This window comes from Homalodisca vitripennis, chromosome 4 (assembly GCF_021130785.1).
Source record: "Homalodisca vitripennis isolate AUS2020 chromosome 4, UT_GWSS_2.1, whole genome shotgun sequence".
NCBI lineage: Eukaryota > Metazoa > Arthropoda > Insecta > Hemiptera > Cicadellidae > Homalodisca > Homalodisca vitripennis.
In genome coordinates this window covers 20408562-20435846 of record NC_060210.1, presented here as the reverse complement: position 1 = coordinate 20435846, position 27285 = coordinate 20408562, and the positions used below count along the sequence as shown (strand labels likewise).

At 33.5% G+C, this 27285-nt stretch overlaps 2 protein-coding genes across 2 annotated transcripts in view; one reads left to right on the top strand and one right to left on the bottom strand.

Annotated features, from left to right (window-relative positions):
* Positions 1 to 363: 363 nt before the first annotated feature.
* Positions 364 to 13937, bottom strand: LOC124359018 (small nuclear ribonucleoprotein G). Its single transcript, XM_046811357.1, has 4 exons — positions 13692 to 13937; positions 10592 to 10614; positions 6587 to 6711; positions 364 to 506 (listed from the first exon to the last, which is right to left on the bottom strand). Exons 1-4 carry the CDS (start codon positions 13721 to 13723, stop codon positions 456 to 458), a joined length of 231 nt encoding a protein of 76 aa, XP_046667313.1. The 5' UTR covers positions 13724 to 13937; the 3' UTR covers positions 364 to 455.
* A 2704-nt stretch (positions 13938 to 16641) lies between these two features.
* LOC124359017 (equilibrative nucleoside transporter 1) overlaps positions 16642 to 27285 on the top strand; it is a 94502-nt gene continuing 83858 nt past the window's right edge. Inside the window, exons 1-2 of the mRNA XM_046811356.1 lie at positions 16642 to 16848; positions 21413 to 21540. Of these exons, the coding sequence (XP_046667312.1) occupies positions 21414 to 21540 (127 nt within the window). The 5' untranslated portion in view covers positions 16642 to 16848; position 21413. The remainder of the gene's footprint in view (positions 16849 to 21412; positions 21541 to 27285) is intronic.

Here is a 27285-nt window from a genome sequence, read left to right as displayed (position 1 = left end):
TTTTTTTTTTTTTTTGTACTGTATCCAAACTCATTCTATTAATATTTTAGTACATGCATGCATTTTTGCCAAAATAAATTCAAATGGCACCTAGTTTTGAATACAAGGTCTATAATAGATCATTCTATTTTATACACAACGGATGTGGGGTTTTCTTCTCAAAAGTCCCTCCTCAAAAATATGTTTTTGAAAATCTAATGGTGACAATCTTGTTTAAGTTTCTGTTACCATAAAATTCAAGTTTATACTAACCATAATAACCTTTAAGTATTAATGAGTTGGAGCCGAGATCCAATTTGGTACTTATTAAGAACAACATAACCTAGTTTTCTGTGATTTTTTGAAAGAAATAAGGCATAGACGTTTAGATGATGAAAATTTATTTATAAAAGGTTACATAAAAAAAAATTTCAAATAAACTTATTATTAACAAGGTAACATTAGCGAGGAGGATGCTAAAGCCGGTCCAGTGATTCCAACATTATGATCGAATTTCCTCTGATTACCTGAAAAGAAAAACACTTATTAGATTTAAGACTCTCCAAAGGGAAATTTGTTGAAATTTTGTCATAATATAGCACCTAACATTGAACGGTTATATACTACACCATTTTCACACTCCACCAGTTAAAGACTAAGTTCAGGTTTCTGTTGTTTCAATTGCTTTGTAAACAAAATAAAAATTATATTTTCAGGGTTTCTAATAATGGAAAGTGGTAAACATTTGCGACTCTTAAGGTCTTAGTGATGTATTTAGACAAAAGTTGCTTTCCCAAAACATTATGTAATAAAATTGTTTCTTACTAAATATTTACAGTACAGTATATGACACACAGAGATACTGGTCCGGACATGTGAAGAGCTAGAGCATCGTTTCAATGTGTGCCATGCCACAAATGGGGTCCACACTGAAATTTTCTGAATTGTAAAAAAATTCTTTGTTATATTACTTTTAAAATTATGTATGACACATTAAATTAAGTTTCTGTTTGATAAAATATTTAACCTCAAAACTCCTGAGTTTTTTCTTTTTGTGGAAAACCCTGTACAGTAGAGTCCCGATAGTTCGAGTCTCGATAGTCCGAGGTTCCGTTAAATCCGAGCCAACACATGTAAAAAAATCTAATGTGATATAGACATATTTGTACAACACACCGAGCGCATGTCTGTAAACTGAGTGCTAGGCTACTTAGAGAGAAGCCGGCAGCCTGACTCATCAGTGCCACTTTCATTTGCAACGCCCCACCCCCACCCCTATTATCAAGGCCACGGAACATCGCGCCCCGTATTGTCTAAAAATAAATCAGTCCGTTGCTCATCACGTTCGACTGCGGTACGGTTGTTATATACGGTAATCGTATATACGATCGCAGTGCGCTTACCCGTCTGTTATTTGCAACGTACAGTACTTGTCTAAATATTAAGTTTTAGTAAAAAAGTATTTTCTGAAGTGTTTATGTGTTCATTGTACAGTGAACTATGAGTTCAAAAAGTAAAAGAAAGTTTGTACCGATAAAAACAAAACTAAGAAGCTCTTAAAGACTTGATAAAGGTGAAACGTTTAAAAAAAATAGCTACCGAGTACGGAGTTGGTGAAGTGACAGTTGGTGACTGGCGAAGGAATCGCGATAAAATTGAAAAGTTTGCATCAGAAAAGTGCTCGGAAAAGTGTACTAATGAGCGGAAGTCTATGAAGAAAGCAGAGTATGAAAAAACTAGCGAGGCCCTATTTTTATGGTTTTTGTCAACAAAGAAACCAAGGTTGTCCTATTTCCGGACCTATTTTACAGGAAAAGGCATTGTACTTTCGCCAATGAAATCAATGAAGGTGAGGAAGATTTTACGGCAAGTGTAGGATGGCTTGACCATTGGAAAAAAAGGTTTATGGTGTGAGCGAGTTAGAAATTTGTGGGGAGAAACTCTTGGCGGATTCCGAGGCAGTTGTTCAGTTCTGTGAAAAGTTAAAAAATATTATTAAAGTGAAAATTTAACACCTGATCAGAATTTACAACTGTGATGAAACTGGTTTGAATTTTAAAACTTTGCCATCAAAATCTCTAGCTTCACGGGAGGAAAAGTTGCTCCGGGTCACAAAAAAAGCAAAGAGAGACAGACTGTGCTAGCCGCTTCAAACGCGTCGGGAAGCCATAAATTAAAACTAACTGTCATTGGCAAGTCTGCTAAGGCTAGTGCGTTTAAAAACATGTCTATTTCACCGCTTCCAGCAACTTATACAAACCAAAAAAACGCATTGATGGACAAATAAATTTTTAAAAACTGGTTTTTTAGTGAAATTTGTTCCTGAAACCAAAAAGTTGTTGAAGAAAGCAAACCTACCTCTAAAGCCATCTTAACACTTGATAACGCAGGATCACACCCAGATAAAGGGGAACTGCAATGCGATGGCATACGCACGATGTTTTTGCCACCAAACGTGACCAGCCTCATTCAGCCTATGGACCAAGGCGTACTTGAAACTTTGAAAAAAAAAGTACAGACGCCGTTTGTTGCAATCAATGTTTCAAACAATTGAAGGAGAGGCAACCATAAAAGATTTCCTGAAAGAGTAGTCACAATCAAATTTATTGGATCGCTGAAGCTTGGAGCGAAATTAAACCAGAAACAATCCAGAAATCATGGAAGAAAATCGGAGTGTGTAAAATTGAAAATGATGATGAAGATGACGATCTACCGTTTAATAAATTTAATAAACAGACTTCCTGGTTGCAATGGGACAAATCAAACTGATATTGGAGAGTGGATGAGTAGGGACGAACAGTTAGAGACAACAGACGACACCATAGTTGAGATGGTCACAGCTGACGGGTGTGAATAAGAAGAAGGTGTGCAGGAGACAGACCCGGCAATGACTCACAGCGACGGCTACGCGGCACTGGATGCGGCCCTGCGCTACGTAGAGCAGCAAGCAAAGGCGACAGCGGCAGACACGTTATTGCTTCGGCGGTGGAGAGACATTGCTGCCCGCAAACGCTGCAGTGTGGTGAAACAAAAAACTCTAGACAGTTTTTTTAAAGTAAAGATTGCATCTTTGGACCTCTGTAAGTAATTTCTTAATGCTGGTATTTGTAATAAAAAGCATATTTCTTTTGTTTGCCTTCAGTTCTAATTATAACCCAATTTTTCTCAAAGTGTTCCGTATAATTCGAGTTCCTCACAAATTCGAGGTACATTCGGTCCCATTCACCTCGGATTACCGGACTCTACTGTATTTAAAATATGTCACCCTATATATACAGGACATGTACTGTATATACAGTGAATCTAAAGATTCAAATAAGTTAGTTTCAAATGGTTAGTGAAGAATACCGTTTATTTAGTCAATAGATGCCTAACTATTAACAGTGTGGGATGTTAAAAAAAGAAACCTACTTGTTTCTTGTAAGTTTATTAGCATGTTAATCTTGTTCTTGTAGTTTTGTTGGTATTTAAAAAAAGTTGTATAATCTACTTTTATACAATTAAAAAAAATAATTGTTCAACGACCATACGGATTACAATCCTGACTTCCAAATTGATAATAATTAAGGTAATTGTTAGGATTCAGTCTGATTTTATCGCACCCACACCATCTCCATCAAGATTTTATTTTGCACCCACACCATCTCCGTCAAGATTTTATCACACCCACACCATCTCCATCAAGATTTTATCGCACCCACACCATCTCCATCAAGATTTTATCGCACCCACACCATCTCCATCAAGAAACGTCAGTGGTGATTTAAGCTTAATAATTATTCTCCTCAACTTGACAGCGATGAGAGTGATGCAAATGATGCAGACGATAAGACCTTCACCTCTAGAGAAAGACAGATTCTATACAGTTCAAACGATGACAGGGAAACTGATTGGGAGGAAGTTCATGACAATAATCCGTCTGATTTACTCGTAACTTTCAATTTCAAGACTGTCCTGGCCATAATAATAAACATACACCACCTAATATTAAATAAACCTACAGACTTTTTCAGTCAATTTTTTAAATACAAGTCCATTCAAATATTAATAGAGAAGACAAAAATAACATGCTGAGTAATTTTTCAGACTAACATGAGACTATTTATTTCTATCTAAAGTCTATTTCAATCTTGATTGCCTGTCTTTGTACCAGAAATACTGACCTTCATCATAGCTGTTATTTTTAACATGGGCATTAATATATAAAAACTCCAATTTTTCTGGAGTAAATCTTGTGTGACATCCTTTATCTTTCCTTCACATGGTAGACATTTTGAAATAATCAGAGCCTAATGATGACTCCTGAGCCAGATTTCAACCACTCTAACCACAGCAATACATTACTTACTTTTTACTACACATGTGTCTAGCAAATATCCATTAACAAAAATGTGATTGGGATTAAAAATCAAATGAGTTTGATACATTATATGCGAAATAAACACCATCATAGGTGGGAGTAAAATGATGGGCTCTTTGTGATTCAGTATCAAAATATTGTGTCAAGTTCTTTTGCTACAAAGGCAAGTCATGTGATAAATATAATTATGACAAAGTTATTGGGAGCAGCAAACTCCATAGGAATATTTTCATGTCTTTATTGACAATTTGCTAACATCGCATTGGTCAATTCGATATATGGACAACAAACCTGTACGATCTGCAGAGACAGAAAACGTTAGGCTCTTCCAAAACAACATCTCTACAAGATACTGTTGTAGAACAGTTATTAACAAAATTAAACACTCAATAGTAGCTTCATGCAATCAATGTATGTGTGGCATTAATACCTTTGATTTGTGTCTACATTGACAAACGATGTATAATTAAGTATTGCAAGAAGTTACTTTCAATTTGTTCTCTAAAATGTTACAAAATGCATTTATACTGTATAGTACAAGTTATAGAGGACATAATTAAATCTTGGCTTGATTTGTTAGATCGTCCTGGAGATAATCAAGACAATAGAAATTGTCAGCACAGATAGATGTTGGAATTCCCAGGTCATTCACAAAAACTTGCTGGATTTGTTGAAAAAGGTGGACATAATGAAGGTAGCAGGAAAAGAGATCTACTACTATATGCTCAATTTGCTTTCAAAAACCTCTGCACCAAATAACTTTGTAAATGAAATATGTAAATAGTTCTTTTCGAGTTTGCCTATATACTATTGTATATATTTTATGAGGTGTTAATTGACTTGTGTATACAATTAAACTGGGTTAATTGTGGTGAAAAGCGGGTACTATGGTGAGTACAGTAACTTTCCTTAATGTGGATTACAATGTTATGTAAAAACTTGATTACACAAGTCACAATACAGTATAGTTTATATTTTTGTACTTAATTTAATTTTTTGCGGTCACGTGGTCAATCGGTGCGTTAGAGTGATTGAATGTTTCTTGCTCTTAATTTATCATAAAATGTATAAAGTTTTTCTTTTGTATTTTAAGTATTCATTTTTATAGATAGATTTTTACTTTAAGATAATTTAATTTTGTATAGGTTAAATAGGTTTTTGTTTTTTCTATTTAAAGAATAAGTAAATGTTTAGTGCACTTTAGCTGACGAGATGTTGTATTGCTATTAATTATTACTCGCTATTACTTTTTTACTTTGACTGAATTATATAAATTATCCTTATTTTCCAACCAATCAACATCAATTTTTGTTACTCTTATAGAAAATAAAGAAAGAAACTGAAGAATGTTGTTTTCTATGGTAAAATTAGTTTTTTTTCTAATAGTAAACTAAAGTTAAAAAAATAAAATCAAAACAAGAAAAGCAAAGTAAAATTTGGTTTTAAAATATATCATACCAAATAAAATTATTAGTGAATAATGTTACATTGTAGACAATTCGATTTTGAATAATAATTAAAAGGAATTATAATGTACCGGTATTTATTACATGTTTGCATTTTCCCTATTTTCACCTTTATCTCCTTAGATATATACTTTCAGTAAAAAGTTATCACTTAAAAAATATTAATTTAATACTTCTTTTAGATACCAGATGTAAGTCAATTCCTAGGCAAATATGAGATAATGGTGTATAGAATAAGTGAGAGTACTCTTTGTTACTATTCAAGGCTGATAAAGGTCTTTTAAGGCTCAATTACCAGAGAAACAAAAATATTTATGATTTCATGTGGATTCCAAACCACTTATATTTTGGTATGATATATTGAATGAGAGATTTTTAAATAAAAAAAAATCTCATGCAGTCAATTCTAAATGTGGATCACCACCTTCAATCAGTGCTAGACACAAAATTTAGCCCCTCTAATTAATCTTCAGCAAATTCCATTAGAGCATATTCCACTTTTTGTATTCCTTATTTTAGTTTGTTTTGTTTCAACTTAGTCATTTAGTTTTTTTTTTGTGTGGAGAGTCTGTGATTTTTAATACACAAGTATTAACGATAAAACATTGCTCTCTGTTCAAAATTATACTATTTAATAAAATATGGCAGTTTCTTAGTATAACCAATAACAATAGGACAAAGTGGTGTAAAGGTCAATTACACGACCCAAACCCTTCAATTATGAACAATGACTATCAAATATTATAAAGTTAATGCACTGATAAAACAATAAAATGCTTACCACCATTCCAATGTTATTCTGAGTCCCGTCTTTCTTGACCTCAACACTCTCATCAAGAACGATGTTCATGAATGGATCAAAACCTCGCAGTATCCCCTGAACATGGCGTCCACCATTTAGCTTCACTGAAATAAAACACTAACAGTTAATGGTAATTATGGTATGAAGCCCACACAAGAGTGTGAAGTCTGTTTTTCAAAAATTTAGTTCATGGTACATATCCTAACCAACCAAGGATTACAATGTTATGTAAAAACTGGATTATACAAGTCACAATACAGTATAGTTTATATTTTTGTACTTAATTTAATTTTTTGCGGTCATGTGGTCAATCGTGCGTTAGAGTGATTGAATGTTTCTTGCTCTTAATTTATCATAAAATGTATAAAGTTTTTCTTTTGTATTTTAAGTATTCATTTTTATAGATAGATTTTTACTTTAAGATAATTTAATTTTGTATAGGTTTTTGTTTTTTCTATTTAAAGAATAAGTAAATAATTTACCACAGTTGTATTAAAATATTGTAAATTTTCTGTATAAATTATGAGGTTGAGTGGTAGAGAGGGTTTAATAGCCCTAACTCCGCCTCTTTAATAAAGGCATTTTTCATTCATTCATTTTAACTACTAAAGATGGCATACTGCTCAGCGGTCACCCATGCTCGACATTGCTTGATCTGCAATAACCGTTGTACCCGCTACACTGCGCCATTTGCGATTAAGTTACCAATCTAAATAAAGTATACAATCACTATATAGTCTAAAGTTTTGTGGTTCACACCACATCAAAACATTGTAAACGCAATTAAAATCTTGAAATATTTTAGCCATGACATGGTATTTTTAGTACAAAATATTAAAACAATCATTAGGCGAGTGAAGAGAAGTTATATAATGATTGACTAAAGATTAACCAATCACCTTTTGTATCACGGACTGCCAGTTTTTGAATAATCTGATGCCATCTTTATTGTTTGAGTTATAACCCTTCTTGATTATCTCTGAGGTTTTTCTTTGGATGATAGTATAAAAATATAGGTCAAATAAGAATTATTATGAAAAATGCAATATACCTATTAGGTATGTATTTTCTTGTTAACAACATTAAAGAGAGCATCAGTTTAAAATTTAATTTTGTTTTATATCCTTGAATCAATATGTTTATACTGTAGCATTAAAAATTTGTAATAGTATACAGTAGAAAATTATATTTCAAAAATTAACAAAATATTAAAATTAGAATTATACATATTTATTTAAGAAGAATACACCAATTTCACTTAAATATCCTTTGCCTGTTATAGACAATGGAAGAATTGTGAAGGAAACAGATTTTTCAGGACAATTGCCATCGTTCAGTGATACAAAAAATCAGTAACACTACGTTTCGAGATCTGCAATCTGATCTCTTCCTCAAGTAAATAACTAACCTAACACATAATTACATACTAGGTTAAAATAAACAAATCATACCAAAGCGTTGTGACACACGTAAGTCAGGAATCACAACCGTTATGTTGTGTGTCAACTTCACTAACTCTAAAACATGCACTTAATAAAAAAACTAAACACAACACTAATTATTATTACAGAATAAGTCTGCATTTGCCGAATAACCGCCTACGACTGTCGTACTTTCCCACAAAGTAATTTCATAGACTTAGTGGAGTGGAAAAAGGTACAGTAGGAGGTTATTATCATTTCTTCAGTGAAACAAGAGTTTCAATTTACACAGCAGGAAAATTACTTTTGCTAATTATTACAAAGACTTTATATATGGCTTTCCCGGTTTAATCTACTAAGATTCCTAGTAGTTTTACAGGCATAAAACATTAGTAAATAGCATTGGCCATTGAACAAATTATACTTTCTGCAAAATTGACAGCAATCCTGCTGGCCTGAAACCATTCAGTTGCCACCTTCATTGCATTTTCTTGTTGTTTTATTAAAGTGTAGTATGGTGATCTATAAGAGTAGTATCATCAGCAAACAAGACGGGTAAATTGGAAAGGAAATTATTAACTGCAACAATAAATAAAAAAGGATCAAAAACTGAGCCTTGTGGCCCACCGATTAGAATTCACACAGAACAAATTTAACTCACTACCTTTCACATCATAGCAATTACGTTTACTTATAAGTAACTCATGAGGTATACTGTCTAAGGCTTTAGACCGATCAATTAAGGATGCAGATGAAGTTGATTTTTATTCAAAACTAGCGGGCCCGGCGCGCTTTGCTGCGCATTTCAATAATTTTTTGCAAAAGTTGCCCGCGGCTTCGCACGCAATTTCCCGTTGAAAACAGTACACTATATTCACTTATTCTTTTTCTATCACATTCTAAACATTGCTGAGATAATTGATAGTCGTTCCATCGTGAGCCTCTTGGGCGTATTATGAAGGTATGTACCATATTCCTGCCTCTATCTAGCTGTTACCCACGGCTTCGCACGCAAATCTTAAGAACCGAAGTCCTTATAGTACTTAGTAAATTTTTTTTTTTTACTATAATAAATTTTAGATTAAATTAGTTATATCTCCGATGCCACGATTGAGCTTGCTTTGTTGTCTCGATCGAGAGAATATGTACACACGGAGTTTTGAGAACCATACTTCTGTCAAAAAAAACAACTAAGGTTGATTTTATAACATTCTTTATATTTGTAGCCAACGTAAGATAGTAATTATGATATCTGCATTACTCTTCTGATCAAGCATGAGCATGGTTTATATTAAATAAATATTGCAGTTAAAGGTGAATTTTTACGTCAAATTTGAATTGTATTATCTGGATAGTAAAGTCTATGTTTAACAGTGATTGCAAAAACAGTTTAAACAAAATTTGTCGTTTCTCTTAAGCTTACTCTATGCTTTAAAACTATAAGTGTAATATATGTTTACAAAGAACAGCTGATTAAAAATTTGAAAAGACGTTAACATATGTTTGCTGCAATGCATTTCTTATGGGTATTTCTGTAACCAGTGGGGCGGAATCCTGAATCGGGAAAGGGATGGGCATAGCTTATAAACCTTCTCCGTGGAAAAATACATATACGTACAAATTTTCATCATGATCGGTCCAATAGTTCACGATTCCATAAAGGACAAACATACAAACATTCATTTTTATATATATAGATTATGTATGACATTATCAACTAGAGTTTCTGCAGCTTTTGTAGTATTGGTTTTTAATACAGAATTCCAGTATTTTGCTAAAAATAGGTAAGGTAAGGGATGTATTTATTTATTTACATAATTGTTACAGACGCCTTACAAGCACCATGCTTTGGCAAAGACTCATCAATTAACGAAACTAATTAAAACTAAATTTCTAATTAACTTCTAATCTTCTAATTAACACAACTAATTCTACAATTATTTTTTTCTTATAGCAAGTTGGATGCCTCAAAGTCCTGACTGAGAAGCCAAGTACTCAGCTAACACTATAGAAATAGTCTTTTGAAATTATTTAGAATCTTGGAAGTGATTTTTCTTTCCTTATTGAAAGTGGCATATGATTGTAAATTTTTATACATGTCTAAAGCGGTGACCTTTCCAGAAAGCTTGTATTGTGAATAGGATACTGGAGCAATTGAGTTTCTTGTGAAATGAGAGTGGTGGTGATTGTTATTAAAAAAACTTTTTTTCGTTCGCTTTGACGTAAAGAAGGTTCTGAAGAATAAATAGAGAAGGTAGAGGAAATATTTGCAAGTCTCTAAAGTGCTTACTGCAAATACTTATAAATAGATGGGGTTAGTTTCATTGCCCTTCGTATGGATAGGAACCACTTTCACTTTTGCTATTTTTAAATATTGTGGAAATGTGACTCTAATTGACATTCAATTACTTAGATGAGTTAGTGGTTCAGCTATGACACTGATAATCTATTTACTACTCTTACTCAAAAAACCATAGTAATCTTCACTACCAGATAGGTTTAATTCAGAAGCACACATTTATTGTTAAGAAATTTACTATGTAATGAATATATATATACTTACTGGACAGCTTCTTATCCATGAACCTGAAACAACAAAATTTCAATTTATGATCACGAATGCATCCAGCCATTACTGTTAACTAGAAAATGCTACTTGACAATGCCAACAAATACTGGTAATTCATCTAACCATAACTTCCTACTCTCTTGTAAGAAAAGTACCATTGTTCATGTTCTACAATTCATTATTTGTTATATTCATCACCTAACCCTCATATTGTTTTGTTCAATAGGATGATTGCAATACGATAATAATGCGAATTTCATTACCGGTGTGCATCAAAGTAAATTTGAGAATAATGCAAAAAATTTTAACAAAATTTTATACAAACGAATGAATAGTGTAAGAAACAAACGTAAGTTTAACAAAAATAAGCAAAACTAACATAACCACAAATTCCTAATTTTATATGTATTTACAATCTACTTACAATCCAACTGGTAACTTCTGATCACAAATATATTATCTAGATTGAACATACTAGTACTTATATTTTAACTGTCCATGTAAACATTCCGTGGTGCTTAATGAACGCACTGATTATCCATGAGGCGGTGAAGACTAATGCATGGGACGGATGGTTATTGATTCTTTACTAAACTTTTGACCACAGAACTCAAATAAGCTATCAGGAGCAGGTAATGCTGAAAATCCTAGATTTGCAACATCATGTTTGTTCTTCTTTTCTTGCAGCTAAACACTATTTGATTTCCATCTTTAATTCTAGTTTTTATCTTCACAGTATAAAGAGGATAACTCAGCTTTAAAACAGCAAGGTCATTATCTTGTAACCATTTAAAACATTGTTTAATGATTAAAAATACATTTTGAGACAATAATTGCATGTTCATTGCCATTGTCACTAGCCTACTCAGTATATAAACGAAATCAAAACAGCTGGCAATGATTAATTATATCACTAGATCAAATGTATTCGATAGTATCGATATATATATAAAATCGATAATATTGATTCAGGGCAGAGTATAATAAGCGGACTTGGTTTTTATATCGCTTATCACAATCATCAATACGTTATAAATCGAATAACAGAACTATCAACCGATCTAAAATACTAAATTCAAGTAGAATGTTTCAAGTTAATAAAAATAGTTAAAACAATTACGTAATGCCAAAAATAGGCTAATAAAGGTACCATAACCATTAATCAAACGAAATGACATAGACACAGTAAATAATATTTTGGTGTTAACTTATTTTGTTTAGTTTTCTAAAGTGAACTATCTTCTTTTATTTAAAAGAAGGTACAGTATATCTGTGAGGTTAAAGGCCGACCTGGAAAATCACAAATTTGACGTTATCAACGTATTCTGCTCATCTTCTTGAACAAAAATATATATGATTTTAGGGGATGCAAATGACAAATAACATGGTTTTAGGGGATATATTCATAAATAGTTAGATTTTTAATGTTTTGTTTGTGTGCTGTGTCTGGATATCTGTTTATATCAATATTATATGTGGCCGGGATAGCGTATCTGTTATCTGAGCGCTCCGGGGCAGAAGTCAGTACTTCACAAGATATCGTGTACTGTAGTTTGGATCGAGCGAGTGCGCGACAATCATGGATCAACAATCCACTAGTTCGACGAATCGTAGTGAATTGTGTGTGTTGGAGTGTTTTGTCGGGGATGTTAATATTTTAAATACTGATTTTTAAAAAGAGTTTACATATTGACCGAAACAAGATTATTTCCTATTTAATAGAACATGGAATTTTTAATAATGAGCGTATTTGTTTGTCGTGTGGTCACATAGTGTTTTTTAACCGGGAGACTTTGATGTTTTGTTGCGATAACCGATTGTTAAACGTTAAAAATACCCCCACCCACATACCATGCTCCATCACTTTTGTGTTGCTGCCACTCGGCTCTATCCGCCAACACACTAATGGTAAGTATTCTGTATTAGGGTTTTTCATGATTTATTAAGTTTTTTACACTTTAAATAAAACTGCCTTTGCATTACATTTCAATTTATATTTCTGATCAACCCCTCTACAATTTGATATTTTATTGATAGGTACTATATCGAGGGATGTTTTTCTTTCGTTGACATCAGCTCGGGGCAGCACCTGCCACAGTCCACACTGATGGCCGGAGGCACTCATCTCAACCTGATAACAACTAATTAATTTGTAACGTGAAATTAAGTAAAACATTGTTCATTTGGGTCAAAATTCTGCTTAATTCAGTATTATTTTTCATTTACGTTTCCAAAGATGGTGCATGACGTCATCACGAGGTTGAATCATAGTCACTTGACACCCGACGTGGATGTACAAAATGGAAATATTGCTCAGCGCGACACTAGTTCCATTTTTTAATGTTTTACAACTTCATTATTTCTCATTTCCAATCCGTCAAACCTTATATTGTTTTGTTCTGTAGGACAATTCCAATGAGTTAATAATACGAAACTCGTATTTTGCCGCTCCGACTGTTACTTTCACAATTACCGAAGGTACTTAGAGAACTAATTGTTTAGAATATAAAAATATATGTACAATTGGTGCAGATGATTTAGTTATTGTTAAAATTAATTCCTAGCCTATTGCTTAATTATATCAATGGGTATAATTAAATATTGATTGATAATTTCAATATAATAACCAGGTCCGCTTATCGTTCTCTAATTACTCTTGATTCAATTGTGTTGGTGGCTGCTTTATAGTTTATATTTTTCTAACCCATTGTTGACTTAATTGTCATGGTGGCCGTCTATTATACTGCAGCCTAATACTTTTTGTGCAATATATGGTTTGTTACAGCCTAGAAATTCTATCTGGAAATGGAAGGTGGCCCGTATTGCATTGTATTAGGGTACATTGCTAGAAGTGGTTTTAGGTAAAATGTATGAACACCCCTGTATTATTAGAAAAACAACCCAATGAGTAGTGGGTTTAGTTAATACTGTCTATCATAAATTATTAAGCCTAAATGTTTTGTAATAAATAAATTGCTCCTATTTTAACATTCAGTAGGAAAGTAACTTCAACTAACTGGAATTAATGAAAATCAATCCAAGCTTTAAGTCTACCGGCGAAATTTGAATTATTCAGAAATAAATGCCTACTTACTTCTTTAATTCTGGAGGGTGAGCTTTACTCATTTTGTTTTTTTGTTAATGCGTGGTTGTCAATAAGTTAAAAGTTTTATAGATATCAGGAAACACACACTTGCGTTCAACTAAAGTTCATATAAACTACCACCAACACGAGGCACGAGCGAGGGAAGGTAACGTAAATCTAGCGTCTATCTGTCAGAGAATGATTACAGAAGAGATGATGGCCGGCCGGACGTTATTTAACGTTAAAGGTTAATAACAACTGTTTTTTTCCTGTAGTACCCACAACGTGTTACGAGTAGAGGTGAAACGGTATTTCAGTAATCAGTACTTTGTAACGGTTACTTTTCTCCAGTATCTGTAACTGTTACTGAGAACCAAAATTAATGATGGCAGAAACTTAGTATCTAGTACTCCATACGGTTACAAGATACAGATATTTTCTCGTACTTATTACTTTACTAGTCCTGAAGTATTCATATCCTCATTAATACCGTATACTGAAATACTGATTTGAGGCTGACAAATACAAAATAAAAACATAGTAAATACCGCGATTATTACGCTCCAACTACAAAATGTTGCTACTTCACACTCTAAATCACATCAACCCCGGTGTGTGATATTCTTCAATAAGTTATTAAGTAATAAATATATTTTTTCAATGAAAGCTAAACAGTTTATATACATTATAATACGCTGAGTTAAAAGTGTTTATAATCATGTAAACACTATGATTAGTTATGTTAAGCTTTAAATTCAAATTCGAATAATGAGTAATAAATTACTGTGTTAATGTACAAAAAATTCACCAAAGAAATTTAAATTACTTATAAAATAGAATTTTATGTTCATAACCTTAAAAAATGCCCAGTGTAATATCCCATTGACTCTATTCAAAGAAACAAGTCAATTAATTATCAATTAATTAATTACATCTAAAAACAGTATACAATTTTAAATAATAATAATGTATGTTTATATTTTTTTACATAATTGCGTTGTACTTTTGAATACTATTAATTACACCAAAGCATTTACAAAACTGTGTGTACAATACTGATTTCAAGTATGCAGTGTTTAGAACGTTACAAATACTGACTTAGACTATCTGCAGTATTTAAAACGTTTCTAGTACGGAAATACTGATTTCAAGTATTCAGTATTTCGAGTATCCGAGTAACGGTTTCAGAAGTAATGGTTACAGGGTCGTACTGATTTAGCCCATCTCTAGTTACGAGAAACTTCCTGTTAGTTTGGCAATGGGATGACAACGAACAATAAATTCATTCCTTGATTTGCCGGCAATAGTAAGCGTGGGTTGGAAACAGTCACAAGCACAAAGCACCAGAATCGAAACTCTCAGCTGTTATTTGAGCAAGAGGGTTATAACGGTCAGGATGTATTGCCGGAAATCTACCTACAACAGTTTTATAAAGCCCTAGTGTAATTTATAATTAGCATATAAAATAAATTGATGTTCAGTTTAATTATGCAGTTGTGTTCTATAGTTGCGTAAAGTTATTTATGATTGCAATACTAATACAATTAAAAAAATGAGATTAGTTTGTTTTTTTTTTCGTAATAATAACCATTTAATTATTCTAATGCATACGGCAAAACCACATAAATAGTTTACATTGTATAGTTAATTCTCGACGATGAATATATATGAATAATTATTCACTCACATAATAAAACCATACGAGTTTTACTAAATTTGTAGAATGTTATATGTGTCCAATAAAACTGTAAGTTTAATACTGTAATTTACTTAAAATTATCATAATTATGGATAATTTGAGATAATTTCTTGATGTATTGTTTTAATTATGCCAAATTAAATTTGTAATTATCTACAAAAATATATATTAAAGAGACTAAGCTAAATTCCTATTAAATTCTCTTCGAGCCTCCCTCAGACTTCCACATCTTCAACAAGAAGAAAGATGGGCGATCTGATTTTCCTGGGGATATAGACTTCTTTGGGTCTTCCTCATATTCGTTCCAAAGGAATATCCTTAACGTTGTGTTGTTTGAGAGTGAGTGAGTGAGTAAGCGAGAGAGAGAGAGAGAGTGAGTGAGAGAGATGATAATTTCATTGCTTAATATTCCGTTCTGTTGAACTTAATTACATTTTAAACACATAAAGAAATACTTCTTAAAGTAGTTCTTATTTTCGTCAGGCTCATCACACATACAGTACTTGGTTTATGTGTTTTAAATGTAATTAAGTTAATAGTAGCCAATACAAGCTCCATCTTCAACATTCCGTTCTATTTGTAAATAGTATGTTATTTATTCAATGTTTAATCTTCCAATTGTTTCTGTTATTGTTATTAATGATTCAACACATAGGTTACAGTTTTTTGAAGTTACTTATTAGAATTAATATTTTATTATTGCACTCACATATCGTCAGACCTTCCGTGGTTTCTATGATAGTATAATAAAAATAAGAAAAATTAAATATTAAAACCTATTAAAAACGTCGTCTTTATACGCAATAAAAACTTTTATTTCTTCATTTCGTCATCTTGTTGTATTGTTAGTCACAAAATGTTTGTGTTTTTGATTTTGTAAATTACCCTTAACAATTTCTTATTTACAATATTAAAATTTGCTATTATTTTTCCACATTTTGGAATTGCACCATGTTATAGTGCTGTCAACTAATTTCAGCCCCATTTATTTGAGGGGTGATTGTTAATATTTAAACATGTGAATATAGCTTTCTAGTTTTATAAAATAATTGTCTTTACCGCGTATATATATATATTGCAAATGCCTTTCTCGTCGGCTTGCATTAACATGAAATAAATGAATATAAATTGCTGGTAGTCTGTTCATCAACGAAACTGAGACTAAGGCTTCATGATAATATCAAAGTCCTTTGTAAGTCAAAGCGATAAAAAAGTTACTATCACTAGAGACTGATACTACTAAAGGCAGTTGCAGTTTCTGTGCGCTTTGAATACAGGTTTACAAATCGACAAATTGAAATCACCATAAATAAATGGCGGAAGATAGCATGAGAACGGCACACTGTTGGTGTTGCTGATCGTGGACGGTTCCGGTTATCGTCATAATTTCTGGGAATCTGGCGCGGAGTTTGTGAGAAAGCTAATGTGAATTGTGTTCTAATCTTTATTTTGAACGTGCAGTTTTAGGTGAGCATAACCTACATTCTTATTCCATCGGTTTTAGATGTTTGATTAAAAAACAAGCCTAAACCTAGCTTGTCAAATAAAAAAGTAATTGTAGCAGTTAATTCATTCTTATTCTTTAAAATATTTAGTTTTCTTCTATTTGTTGAATTTACTAAATTTGATAATATTGACATAAAAAATGTGTCATTTTTTATTGTTTACATATTATAGTTCACATTTAGTAGGTTATTTTGTGGGTGCAGGATCCTTTCATTGCTTATACAATGTATGAATCAATATAGGCAATAAAAAATGGCTGCAGTTCTGTATTGGGCCGCCAAATGATTGAAGAGCAATCAAACTAAAATTATAGGTATTATGCACTAAAATAATCAAATGAAACTAATAATACTTCAAATAATTAATATTAACCCTTTCAATTCCAATGTCGGTATATATGGACATCAAGAGTATCTGCATAAAATCCCAACATCGGCTATACACTAAATTTCAATGTCCGTATTGTATTCAATTTTTTCAACATCAGTTGTTTTAAGATACAAAATGTAATGCAACTTACACTTGCTCTATGACAAAATGAAGCTGTTTTTCCTTAACCTATTAGCCATTCAATATTCTTGTGCCCAACCTCCTTGTATAAATCTAATTAAATATATTAAAAAATGCAAGGGTTTAGTAAAACTCTCATAAAACATTCAATTTTATTGCTATTGACGGGTGGACTGAGCCATTGTTTTTTAGCTAATGAAACAGGTTGTAATATACTGTAATTTATAAGCACTAAAGTACGTAAGACTTTTTAAAATTTCAAGAATAATTTTAAATTTTATTTTTTTTGTAAATTTTGAAAGCAAGAAATTTTTTTAGTACAAAACACAGTTATAATCTATGATATTTTGTGTAATTTTATAGGAAATTAAATGTTTTAATTAAAAAATTTTGTTTCATTGATTTATCTTAATTTTTTTCAATGTTAGGTAGATTTTTGTAAAATGTGACATTTGTGTTCTCCTTACCAAATACTAGCAAACACAAAAAAAGTGCAAGGGTATAGTATTATACCTAGATTCACATTCTTTTTATGGGATTATTACATATTTATATGTATAGTATATGTTATTTCGTTTTGTTTTAATACATAAACTTTATTATTTGAACCCATACTAATGTTTAAATAACGTATATCGTCATTACGGTCCCGTCTTGTGACGGCCGACGCGGTACCAAAACGCCGATCACGCTAATATATTTATGGAATTAATACATATTTATATGTATAGTACATGTTCTTTAGTTTAATTTTAATATATAAACTTTATTATTTGAGCCCATACTATTGCTTAAACAAATATTTAATAACATATGTCGTCATCACCTCGTCTCATGATTAGTGTTTTGGTACTGCATCGGCCGTCAAAAGACAATAACGTGGTAATTGGTCAATGGGTTTTAAGAGACAGAGAAAAATAAATTTTAATTATCGAGAAATAATCTGACATCAAATGAAAATATTGATATGAAATTGAACGATATTGCTATTTCTATATGTTTAAATATAATCTTTTTTACAAAATAAGTAATAGTGAAAAATGAAGATGGCAGAACTTAAATGTTAAATGAAAATATAATAGTGGGAGGTTGTGTTGGTTCTAGGGATGATGAAATTAATGTATATGAGGACAGAATAAGTGTAAAAGGCTAGGTGGACGATATAGACTGGGAATTTATCCATACTATACTAAAAGTTACACCAAAAGTTATACTACTGGTCATGATATATGTCAGACCCGGAACAACTATCTTCACTGTTAACACGAGCTATCTAACTTTGTGTTTAAAGTGCCACACCCGTATTATCGCGGGGGAAATAGCTGCTTCGCTCATAACGACTGGCAGCTATAGATGATACACATTAGACTCTAGTAGTGTTTATGTTAACTACTGTAGCTATGTATATCACTGACAAGTGTTATTATATATAGCTAATGAGAAACTCACAGTTTATAACACCAAGGATGATGACCTCTCTTTAGAAGTTATCCAGTCAACAGTAGATGGGTTGATAATACTAACGTGGCCACTCAAGCCATACATATCTAATTTTAAGCTTTTTCTGGCATTGTCTATTGCAGAGTAAATTTGTTTAGTCAATCTCTGAAGCTGAAAAGAACTATTCAACTAACTGACAATCTCAGACGTACAGCCATCCCAAAGTTATTGTTCAAAGCCATGATGGATTGTCGGGCCTCTGCTTTGAGGGAGGGATGAATATGTTTTGTGGTTGTTGTTAATTTCAAAAATTTTCATCCTAGCGGCCCATCATGAACTCATCAGTTGAGTAAAAGGCCTTTGACATATGAAAATGTTTGTCAAGTTTTGAATTTTTTTGTTTCATGGAGTTGTTTGATGCCCTCAGGGAGCCTATTGATTAGTGTGACTCCTACTCGTGATGGCAAATGTTCGAAAGCTGCCATTCTGTGCTGTTCCACTCGAAAGTTATTCCTGCCCGTACCAACTCTCATTTAAGTCGGCAGTACAGGACCACCTCGAGAATATAGAGACAGGGCAAAGTCAGCAATCGAAGATCCCTAAAGGCATTTTTGCATGACTGGGGTTTAATTTTGAAGGAATTCTGATGGCTTTCTTTTGAGATCTGGTATCGATGGTGGTCACTGTGGTCATGTTATGAATGGTATGGTTTTGTGGTAAGGCTTTTCTCCCTAAATCCCTATACCTTAAGTTTAATCCATTCAGAGGTATTTGAATATAGGTAATGAGGACGTGCTGTTGTCGTTGTACCACTGTTTCGATCCTACTGGATCTCTTCAGACAGGTGCCAACTTCAGAGTTCAGGAGTTAAGTCTGTGATATTCTCGGTTTTAGACGCTGAACAAGCACAGAGTGAGTTGCAGTATTAGTACACGGAAACACTTGAATTCATTAGATTGACCTGATTCAAAGTAAAACATCTAACTACTGTATTTCAAAAAAGTGTATACAAATATTATTTAATATTTCACTCTTGTGGGGTTCTATTTCCCTCATCTCCCTTTTTTATACCACTGATGGTTGTTAAATTTATCGGGAGAAGGAAAGTTGGATGGTTTACACTTGACACTCAGGGATGTAGTTAATACTTTCCAAGCAGTTTTTATTTTAGAGGTATTTAAAATGAGACTAGATAATCTGCTCCCAATTCTGTAAGATTTGTTAGGTTTAGATATTCCTGTTTAACTTGCTACGACAAATCTATATACATAAAACAAAGGCGGGTTAGTTACAACATGTATAGCTCAAGAATGGCCATACCGATTATAATGAGTCTCCGCTCCGAGTATCAGAATAACAGTTACAATGTCGTCAAAGTTCACAGATAAAAATCATGTAGATAGAAAAAGTAAAAGATTTTATATAATAGTGTCACTATTTTCAATTTGTAGTCAATTTGTTTACTTTTAACTGTATATTTCATTTTAGCAAATTTTAAGTGTGCAGTAAGTGCTTAGTCAGTACTTTAATGCAGATATCGATATTACTATCTAACTTTTTCTATACATTTAAAGGCTGTAGTGAAACCCATTTTAGTTGTGTTTTGACAGAAGTAGGATTGAGTTAATTTTCATCTGCATAATTTTTAACATTCAAAACTTAGGTACTTTATGGAAATTAAATGATATGTCTAATTGGTGCAGGCATAACTACATAACTTATCTCAGATGTGTGTTAAGAGCATTAAAACAATCCTTCATTTACTTAAGTATTTCCTAAGATGAATTAAATAATATTTTGTGAACTATGAAAGCTCAAGCGTAGCTCTTTGTAAGGTGAATGAAATGTAAAATTTGATGAAACATACTTTAATTTATTCATAAGAAATGAGAAGGTTAACTTACTGTATAGCAGGGCTTAAAGTTAGACTCTGTTTATAAATCAAACAATGGCAAATGTTATCATGACGTATTGTTTAAAGTTTATTTTTGACAGAGGAAGGATTGTGAAGGAAACAGGATTTTTCTGGACATTTTCCATCGTTCAGTGATAAAAAAAATTAAAACTACGTTTCGAGATCTGCAATCTGATCTCTTCCTCAAGTAAATAACTAACCTAACAAATAATTATGAACTGGGTTAAAATAAACTGCTGTTATGTTAAAATAAGCAGTCGTAGGTGGTTGGTCGACAAATGCAGACTTACTGTGCCCTGTATTCTGTAGTTCAGTTTTAATATTTAGTGTTGTGTTTAGTTTTTTATTAAGTGCATATTTTAGAGTTAGTGGAGTTGACACAAAATGTGGTGGTCGTGATTCCTGACTTAGGCATGTCACAACGCTCTAATATGATTTGTTTATTTTAACACAGTTTGTAATTATGTGTTAGGTTAGTTATTTACATTAAGAAGAGATCAGATTGCAGATCTTGAAACATAGTGTTACTGATTTTTTGTATCACTGAATTATGGCAAATGTCCACAAAAATCCTGTTTCCTTCATGACGTGTTGAACCTTCTAGATCGTAATCACAAATGATTTTATTCAAATTTACACTAATAGGCTATGTTGTTTCAGAATGAGTTCGACAGGCAGTATTGGGCATAGAGGAAGTGGGGTTGCGGAAGAGCAGGTGTTATTGAACGAGATGCCGTCCCGCAACGGTGTGACAATAACGCCTACTCGAACACCTATTGGAAAGAGAGGTAGGCATAGATTTTAAGTTATAAAGTGTTATAAAAAAATACAATTTTTTTATCCTGAGAAAGAGACGAATTGTCTCTGCACTTAGTTCTAAAAGGACCTTTGCGCCTCTCTTACTTATATTTGTGTCCTCAGAATCTGAAACTTTTGCAGAAGCCGATCAGATTTGAGGGCTCCTGTTCTCTGATGTCCTTGGGGCTGAGGAGATATGCCCCCAGGAATCTTTTCTGAATTGTTGATAAGGCAGGACAGTTTAGCCAAATATGCTCCACTGATTCCTCCTCTTCTCCGCAGAGTCTTCATTCATCAATCTGGCTAAGGCCCACCCTTTGGCTAAGGCCCCAGGTGTTTCTTAAGGGGGTGTCCTGTCAACATCCCTAATATCATTCTTATATCCTCCTTACTCTGATCTAGGAGAGATGCCCACCCCTTAGCATAAGGAGAGATAAACATTTTAGATTGTCTTAATCCTCAGGCCCTACTCCAATTAAAATTTCTTATCCTCTTTTCCCAATATTTTACAAGAGCTCTTTGCTGTTGGAGAAAACTATCCCGCAACCTGACTCTGGCCCCACCATAATGGACTCCGCTCCGCTGCCTTTTTGGCGAGGATATTTGCTTTTTCATTTCCATGAATGTCCTCATGGCCCGGCACCCAACTAAGTGTTACTCTTTTATTCTTAGCCTGCTCTGCCAGGGCATTATTGCATTTCCAGACTGCTTTCGAATCAAACAAACAGGTATCAAGTGCCTTTAGTGCAGCCTGGCTGTCAGAAAGTATCTAAAAAAAATACATAGGCAAATATGTCCACCATTATTTACAGGGTGTTTGAAAAAAGCTCTCTAATTTTAAATGTGTCTTAGAATCTGTACAAAGTGATATACACTATTCTAGTTTGTGGAGTTTGATTCATCAACTCTCGAAGTTCGAGTCCTCTACAATTGGCAGGAGAGCTTGACCTTGCAATGGCACCAGTGGTTTTTTGTCCTCTGTTTCCTCAGTTCAGTCAATGCGTGTTTGAAGTGCAGTATAAATCAACTCAGCAACAATGTGTACTCCACAACAGAAAGCACAGTGCGTTATTTGGTTCAATACTGTTCAAACTGGATTCAGCTATAACAGTGCAAAATAATTTTAGACGTCATTATGGTGGTAAACCGGATGGGTGATCGCTGAGCGATCCTGTCCTTGCAAGCGGCCCGCCTGCACGGCCATTGGTGGTGGTTCAGAAGTCATCTTTAAGGTGTTGGTCCTCAGGTTAAGTGTTAGAGAGTGCTTCTTAGCTCTAACTTCGCCTGGTAAAATAAGACATCTTTACTTTACTTCTTATATGTATGGTTGTTCACAAAAAGGTGTCAGAAACTTCTGCATCTAATAGCACTATCATTCCATACAAAAAAAATTAGTATACAAAAATATTCCAGAATATTAATATTGAAATTATCAATGAGACATCCAAGACGATATAAAATATTTTTTTATTAGTAAGCTCCGAGTGAATATTCAGTACAATTTATTACTAAATTGTTAACTATTAAATATTATCTGGTTTGTCCAAAACAAAAAATCACAGTTCTAAATAAAAACAATGGATTTATTTTAAACTGGCAAATTAATAAGTTCAACGTTTCAGAATTTTCATCACTCTATTTCCACAAAGAATTGACAAACCGTTTAGTAAATTTAAAAGTTCCTTTGGCAAGAAATAAAAATTTTAGTCAAATATATAAAAATAAAAGTAGAGCTCTCTTCTAAAATAAAATAATAAAGTTTTAAAATCAAAATCAAATACCACTTGGAAATAACTAAAATAAAAATGTTCACTTCTAAGTACACTCACAATCAAAAAGATAAAAATTTAAACTTCTCTTTTCACTAGTCTTTGCAACTCAGATTACAACTTTCTCAAACAATTATTAAAGTTCAATGAATTACCAATTAATAATTCACAATAAAACAGTTCCAGTTAAATTACTAAATTTCCAAATTTCAATTAAAGTTATTGACAAAGTTCAAGTTTACTTCACTTTTCTTGCAAATTTGAACCAAATGTAACTTGTATGATTCTATTCTGCTCTATTGTTCATTGAGAATTAATTATGCAGATTGCTCTGTAGTTTCTATGAATTTAATTTTTTCCTATAAAAAAGACAACAAAATTAATTTAATATCAGATCTGGAAGACTATTTCAATAAAACTTACAATAAATTTGGTGCTTACCTCAAAATCCCTCGCGGAAAAAAATTAGAAACACGGCGCACTGTAATCAACTTAATACACGAAAATAACCAAAAGAAGGGCGAAAATTATGAGTTGGCGCTTATACACTCCCCCCCTCTAATCAACTCTGCTGGACATCCGCGTTGTTCTCTCATTGGTCCAGCTGTATCAAACAAGGTGAACAATAACCGTAACAATTTAAAACTACCAGTACTAACTTGCCAAAGGATTACATGTTCGTTTTTACCCTGACTTTTCACAATCTAATTTAAAATTAAATCCCAATATTTTGTTCCCAAAATTTTCATTTAATTTAAGTTTTAATAAAAAATATAAACCAATGTAGCTTTAAAAACGCTACATGGTGTAATTTGCTTTAATATTAACAAAATGGCACCTGTTGGAAATAGTAAAAAAACAGTATAGTTATAAAACATGTACAAGTTACCAGATATGTTGTAATTTTTATAATAATTCCAACAGTACTTTTCTCAATGAAATCTGTTAACGCATAAGCCAGCACATTTAATTTTGATACATGATTGCACAAGCCATGGGCAATAAAGATTGAAAGGTATCAGCTGTTTTGCATCAGTGATAAAATATTTATAAAATGCTAAATATTTTGCAATATTTGTAATGATTCCAGCAGTATCTTTTTCAACAAAATCCGTCAATGCATAAACAACCACAACCACTTTAAAGGTACGCTTGCACAAGCAACGAACATGTCACAGTTGAGAGGTATCAGATTACTGTTTTTTGCCCTGTATATCAAAGCTTCCTCTGGAATATGGTAGAAAAAGTCAGTACATTTATGTTTTTGTTCATGTGTTCATAAGAGAGAAAGCAAAATACTATGGACATAAATGTTTAAAATAAGACAAAATCTTTAACCCTCCAAGCGTTCACTTTATCACTTATTGGCGTTAGACAATAGACAATAGACAATATTCTTTAATGGCATATTCGTAGAGAACAGTACATTGTGTCAATACAAAGTGTTTTAAAAACAGGTTCAGGTGTTAAAAAATTCTTTTTCTGTGTAGTAAGGATTTTCTTGCAGCCATATGGTTAGTTGATTCTTGAGCCTCTTGATTGGTTCTTTCTTGAGATGTTCTGGCAGATGGTTGAAATAGGCTGCACCTTTATAGGATGGCTTCTTCCCATATAGACTGAGGTGGTGAGGTGGTAGCGTGAAGTTCGCAGCATGTCTAGTGTTGTGGCGGTGTATGTCCCTGTGTCTGGTCTGTGCTGTGGTGACTGCATGTAGGACAACTTCTCGAATATGGAGTGACACAACTGTGAGGATCTTGAGTTCCTTAAAGGCATCTCGACAGCTTTCTTGTGGGGCAATGCCTGCAAGACACCTTATTGCTCTTTTTTGTTGTATTAAGAGCCTTTCCATGTTGGCATTACTTGTTCCCCCCCAGGTTGCTATGCCATACCTGAGGTGGGATTCAAATAAAGAAAAATATGCTGTTTTTGCTGTTTCCAGGCTAATTATTTGTTTTAACCTCCTTATGACATAGGTGCTGGAGGCGAGCTTCTTGCAGAGGTGATCTATGTGGGCTGTCCAGGCCAGGTTGGAGTCTATAATTACCCCAAAGTGTTTGGTGTTATTTTTGGATTCTATGCCCGGTAATGCTATGTTGGTGTTGTTCTTATTTTTTGTGGTAAAATTTAGCTGGACTGTTTTCTTTTCGTTCAGGACTAGTTCGTTTGTAGTGCAATATAGTCTAGTAGTGTTGAGGGTGGTGTGTATGTTTCTGGTGAGTGTTTCTGCTGATCTATTGGCCAGTGTGAGCACTGTGTCGTCGCGTACATTACTGTATGGCAGTTGTCCTCCAAACAGCCAGGAAGGTCGTTAGTGAAGAGGAGGTACAGTACAGGGCCCAGGACTGAACCTTGTGGGACTCCTCGTTGCGCAGTGGTGGGTTCAGATTTGATTTTTTGTTTGATGCTATTTTCTGTGTATTGTATCTCCACAAGCTGTTTCCTGTCATATAGATAGCTGTAGAACCACTTAGCCTCTGTCCCAGTCACTCCAAGGGTGTTTAACTTTGTGAGTAGTCTGTTATGACTGAGACAGTCAAAGGCTTTACTGAAATCCAAGAAAAAACTTGTTACAGTGTTGCCCTCTTCTAGTTCGTCGATTACATGTTCTACAAGTTGTATCAGGGCAGTAGCGGTTGACCTCCCTTTTAGGAAACCGTGTTGTTGGCCTGTGAGAAGGTTATTCTCTTCCAGGTGGAGGAGTAGCCTGTCGAGGACTACCTTTTCTATTATTTTAGAGAAAGTCGGGATAAGTGAGATGGGTCTGTAGCTGCTAGTGTTGGTAGTTTCGCCATTTTTTTATTTTTGATAGACTTTAGCGGTTTTTAGTAGATCTGGGAAAATTCCTTGTTGGAGGGATTTGTTTGTCATATCTGCCAGAGGGATGGTTAATTCTTCTACACAGATTTTTGTCAGTTTTGCTGATATTTCATCTGTACCCGAGGAAGTTTTTGGCTTCAGGGAGTTAATGGCATTTTTTATGTCATTGTGGGTTACTGGTCGAAATTGAAATTCATAATTTACTTCTGGCAATGGGTCTTCGTTTTGTGGGGTGTTAAGCCTGTTATGGTGGGTTTGGAGTGTTCTTTCCGCTACTGTGGCAAAAAAGTTATTGAAGCAGTTTGCAATGTCTGTTGGGTTGTTCCATTGTCGAGTTGTAGTTTCCATTCTCTGGTTGTGTTAGGTTTTGCGTTTCGCTCATTATTTATAATTTGCCACAGAGCTTTAGGCTTGTTGTCAGCCTGTTCTTTGTGAGCAGCTGTTTGCTCTCGTTTGAGGAGCTTGAGTCTTAGGTCATACTCTTTTTTCCTTGCTGCTGTCTCGATCTTGTCCTCAGCTCTCCCTGTACATTGTTCTCTTTCCAGTGCTTGGATGCACTGGAAAGAGCAAGGCATTTTTCAGCCTTGTGCACTCGTCATTCCAATGAGTTCTCTTGTTAAGTGGTCTTCTTCTTGTTGTTGTTAGTGGGCAGGTATTATTCAGTGTTACTTGTAGGATTTCATGAAAACTATTGTAGGCCTGGTTGGCGTCGGCTGTTAAGAGTACGTTATCTCAGTTTTGGCACTGTAGGCTTGATTTGAATCGATCTGTAGACTTTTTGTTGAATATTCTCTTCTTCTCATTTTCCAGTGGGAGATGGTTTCTCTCTGTTTGAACTGTAATTTTTTGCGCCGTGTGATCAGAGAGTCCCGATGGTATTACTGGTGTTTGGATTAGTTGTGTGTCTTATGTTTGTACAGATCCAGTCAATAGATTTTGCGGATTCAGCAGTGATTCGTGTAGGTGGTAGACTCTCTCTGATTATGTCAAAGGAGGACAGGAGTTCTTCGAGCTTGCTGTTGTCACTGTTTGCCACAAGGTTGTCAACATTTACGTCTCCCATTAGGATTGTTTTAGTTTTCGTTTGCAGTGCTCCTTCAAGTTGGTCAAGTAAAATGTCAATTGCGTTGTTCAGGTTTGCACTTGGTG